Raw genomic sequence first — 4,622 nt, forward strand, 5'->3', positions numbered from 1 at the left:
ACCAGTGCCCACCTGGAGAGGATGAAGAAGAACCTGGACCAGACAGTGAAGGACCTGCAGCTTCGTCTGGATGAGGCTGAGCAGTTGGCACTGAAGGGAGGGAAGAAGCAGATCCAGAAGCTGGAGGCCAGGGTGTGTAGGGCTGGGGCTGTGCCTGAGTGAGCGTGTCTGTCCTTGGAGAGACATTGCCAGGGCAGCTGCAGGGCTGGGCTTGTCCTTGCAGGTGCGGGAGCTGGAAGGGGAGGTTGATGCTGAGCAGAAGCGCAGCGCTGAAGCCGTGAAGGGTGTGCGCAAGTACGAGCGCAGGGTGAAGGAACTCACCTACCAGGTAAGGCAGCAGCTCTCCTACTCTCAAAGTGAGTCAAAATTTCCCACGCAATCCCCATGGGGAATTGCTAACCTCATGTGATGCAGAACCAAGAATTGACTCTCTATCCTGTTTACCAACTGCTTTAGTCTGAGGAAGACAGGAAGAATGTGCTGAGGCTGCAGGATCTGGTGGACAAGCTGCAAATGAAAGTGAAATCCTACAAGAGACAAGCTGAGGAGGCTGTAAGTATTGCTTGGAGAATGGCCAAAAATTCCATTGGGGCAGGACATACAATTGAATGAGGCTGAATACCAGGAGGAGGGGTATGAAAGCAACTCCCAAGACGCAACTGTCTTGGCCACGCTGCTTTGCTATCGTGTCATGAGGCCTTGGTGAGCTCTGGGCACCCTGCAGTCAGGAAATTCATTAATGAAGATCTACAGCCTGTTTCACACAGCAGGCCAGACGAGGGGCCACACCCAGTGACTAAGAAGTTCCTGAATCTCTGCCCATAGTCAGTAGCAGAAGATTTTCTGTTTTTCTTAACTCAATATCTCATACAGAGAAGTAGTGTGAAAGTAAGTACAGAAATGATAAATTGAAGGGGTGAAATTGCTCCTCACATGTGACACAGTCCTGGTGGAGCTTGTCCCATTAGGGTCCTGAAAAGGGGAGGATGAGGGAGGATGATCAACTCTGTGTGAGACTGATTTGCAGCCCCACAAGGCTGACTTGCAGCAGGAGTGAAACCCCTGCCCTGGGCTCCTCACCACTGACTCCTCTTCCCCACACAGGAGGAGCTGTCCAATGTCAACCTGTCCAAGTTCCGCAAGATCCAGCACGAGCTGGAGGAGGCCGAGGAGCGGGCTGACATTGCAGAGTCACAGGTCAACAAGCTCCGAGTGAAGAGCCGTGACATTCACGGCAAGAAGATAGAAGAGGAAGAGTGATGATGTCATGAGGCATCAAAGTGACCTGAGGGCTGCACAAAATGTGTGCTCTCCGTCACTGTCTTCCAGATTTGATATTTGCAACTGTCTCAATACATAGGGAATAAAGAGTAGATTCATTTGCATTCACATCATGAGTAGTTATCATTTGTTTTTGTTCTTTACAGGTGAGGTCTGTATCACCATTAGTCTTTGGACATGGGTTTGCCTTATAAAACCTTTGTGTAGCTTTGTGGTGGTACAGCTTTTTATCATCTAATTTCCAAATTATTATCCCTTCAATAACACTTTAGCCAATGAGCAATGAAAACTTCTTACTCACATAAGTAATCCTGAAAGACACAGAGTGAAAGAGAAAAATTGTTTGTGCTGTTGCCTGTGTTGGTCAAGCGGCTGTTGAATAAGTCAGAGTGGTGTCATACAGGAAGAACACATTTTCAATGAAATTATGTTAGTTATTTCAGGCACTATAGGAAGGACAAGGAATTACACATATAGAAATGTACATTAGAAGGCTTCCATGACACTCAGCAAACAGTGCCATTGAATACTACACCAAATTCAATATTGTTAAATCACAAAATTGTACAGATATGCAAACAAAATACAGTGCCATTTGTGAAGAGATGGACTCTGGGCTGAGAATCCCCTGTCATGAGGGAGTTCTGCCACATGTTCTGCATAATTGTGTGAAAATATCAGCTTGTTTCTCAGCAGTGGTAGCAGAAGAGAAAATAAGAAGAAACAAGGTCAAGGAGACCAGTTACACCCAGGGACTTAGGAAGATAAGAAGGAAAAGGGAAGAGTGCACTTCTGTAAGAAGATGCACCATTTATTGGAAATGTGTATCAAATACCTTCCCTATCTCAGCAGATACCCATACATGTTTGAACACTGCATGTGGACCTGAAATCTTGGGATATATTAATGGACGTATATGAAATGGTACCAGTAAGTCCCATCAGAGAGATCAGCTTCAGGCTGGAGGCCCAAGGCAGTGCTGGGGACTGGGCAGGAAGGTGAGCACCTCACCAGCTTTGTGGAAGTCGAGATGAGGGGTAAGCACTGGTGGGCATTGCAAGGAAACTGCCTGTCTGCTCCCCACTCTCCCAGGTGGAGAGACACTGAACAGCCCATGGGTGCAATGAGGCAGTGGCCCACAGCCCCACGCTTACCTGTGGCCATTGGTGATGTGAAGAAAGCCCAGACAGCTGAGGCGATGCCCCAGGGTGAGGGGTGGTGTAGGGCACAAAGACATCAGTTGGGCTATGGCCATGCCTTTTGCCTCACCATTTAGGCTGTTGATATCAGGACAAGGCTCCTTCAGCTTTAGTCTCAGCTTCAGGGCCCATCAGGCTCCTGTCAGTCGCAGGGAGCTCCCGGGCAGCAGCCGACCAGGCCCCAGTGCCAGAGGATGGCAGCCTGGAGCCATCGAGGGGACCCTGCTCTGGGCCCTGCTCCTCTGCAGACCAGCAGGGAGATCTCCCTGAAACCTGGATGCTTCAAACATCCTGGAACTGCTGGGCCCATCTCCCTGAAACCTGGATGCTTCAAATCTCCTGAAACTGCTGGGCCCATCTCCCTGACACCTGGGTGCTTCAAACCTTCTGAAAGTGCTAGACCCATCTCCCTGAAACCTGGGTGCTTCAAACCTGCTGAAACTGCTGGGCCCATCTCATTTAAACCTGGGTGCTTTAAACCTACTGAAACTGCCTGGCCCATTTCATTGAAACACGAGTGATGAAAATGCCTGGCCTACCTGTTAGGAGCAAATCACAGCAGAGGCGTTAAAATCCAGCCAGGTGGCTCAGCCAGTCTCATGTGTTCCCCAAAGAACAGGTGGGATGGGCCAAAGAACAGCTGAAAATGTTTGGGTCATCAATGCTGGAAGAAAAGACTTTGAGCTGACAGAAGCAGGCACAGGGCCTCAGCTGCACTGGGCACTCTGCCCAGAAAGGGAACCACGGAGGTGCTTGAGAGTGTGTGGCTAACAAAAGGACAAGACACAGTGTCAGTGGCCCTGCCACCTCCACTGCACACCCTGTGGAGCAGCCCAAGGAGAGCAACTGCTCCCAGGGTTGTATTTAATAGAAAGTAAGTGGTTGATGTTTCCCTCTTTTTGCAATGTTGAGGCTCATAAAAGAAGAGGGCAAGACTTCCTGCTGGCTCAGTGTTCCTATGCTACTTTTCTAGTTTTGTTTTCTTATTATAAAGCTAACATTTTAGCTGGTCTTTGCAGGACTGGAAGACATGCAATACCAACTACTGAAGATATTTTGGCAGCGTCTCAGGTACCTAGTGAATGACAAGCATGTTTGGAAAGCTCCACGGTCTGCCTGGCTTCTAAGTCACAAACGCTACAATTTCTCATGTATTTTAAACCCAGTAATTAACCAGTCAGTGTTGACAGGTAGGAAGCTTGTTGGAAAGTACATCAGTCAAAGAAGAAACAAGAAAAATCTTTCAAAATAAATAGGATTCTGGAAGGCAAGGTGTCCTACGTCTAAGCCTTGTTGAATAAATTCTGAGTTACTAAGCTAAATGCAGTCATGTTTAGAAACTGTTCCCAAAGGTATCAGTGCAGCTGAAGAAGACATCTAAAGAGCATTTGGGTAATAAAAGATACAAATGTAGTCCAGAAGAGCTCTTTTCTATTTAACAGTAGTTCTGAGTTACAGAAACAACTCAAGAACAAATGCTTCATTAAATTTTCAAGCTCTTTGTCTTGTTCTAGACATTCTCAAACATTTTGTCACACTCCTCAAAGAGTCAGAAGTGGAAAGCTTGATAATATAATTACTGAATGCATAGTAAAATTTCCATTAGAGGGTTTTAGAGGCACCAGGAAGAACAGCGTATATTTATTCTCACTAGACTATTACTGTTCATTCTCAGATGACTTGTCTCATTAACATAAGCCAAATGGGTCACTGGCTGCCTGTCTGAGGGAATTTCTGGCATGAGAGATTCTGTCCATGGAGCTAAATCAACAGGAAAATGCAAGACCAGTTACCTTCCCTATGATGCATAGAGCTTAAGGTAGGTGCAAAGACTCCTCTTTGAGCTCCTCAGCTGTTACCTGACATCCTCAACAATCTGACATACTCTGGGAAGAGCACATTTCTGAATGGCTCAGCCACTTACTGCTCCAAGACAAAGCTAAACTGAAAGCAGTTGGGTCCATCCTAGGAGAAGTGGCAGGTAAAATTAGGATTAAATCCCACATCAGAAAACTGTTCCTGCAGGCTGTCCTCTATAGACGCTCATTCTCTGAGAGCTCTGACCCTGCTGTAGCCCCATAGACAGCCCTTTGGCTTTTCTCCACACACACCTGCTCTTTCACAGGAGATTTTTACAGGTCT

At 47.0% G+C, this 4,622-nt stretch overlaps 1 protein-coding gene across 1 annotated transcript in view; it reads left to right on the forward strand.

Moving 5' to 3' along the window:
* Positions 1–1,260, forward strand: part of LOC102038369 (myosin heavy chain, skeletal muscle, adult-like) — a 16,170-nt gene extending 14,910 nt beyond the window's left edge. The window contains exons 23-25 of the mRNA XM_005430584.2: positions 224–328; positions 457–552; positions 1,105–1,260. Of these exons, the coding sequence (XP_005430641.1) occupies positions 224–328; positions 457–552; positions 1,105–1,260 (357 nt within the window). The remainder of the gene's footprint in view (positions 1–223; positions 329–456; positions 553–1,104) is intronic.
* The last annotated feature ends 3,362 nt before the right edge of the window (positions 1,261–4,622 follow it).

Source organism: Geospiza fortis, unplaced genomic scaffold (genome assembly GCF_000277835.1).
Source record: "Geospiza fortis unplaced genomic scaffold, GeoFor_1.0 scaffold503, whole genome shotgun sequence".
Classification (NCBI taxonomy): domain Eukaryota; kingdom Metazoa; phylum Chordata; class Aves; order Passeriformes; family Thraupidae; genus Geospiza; species Geospiza fortis.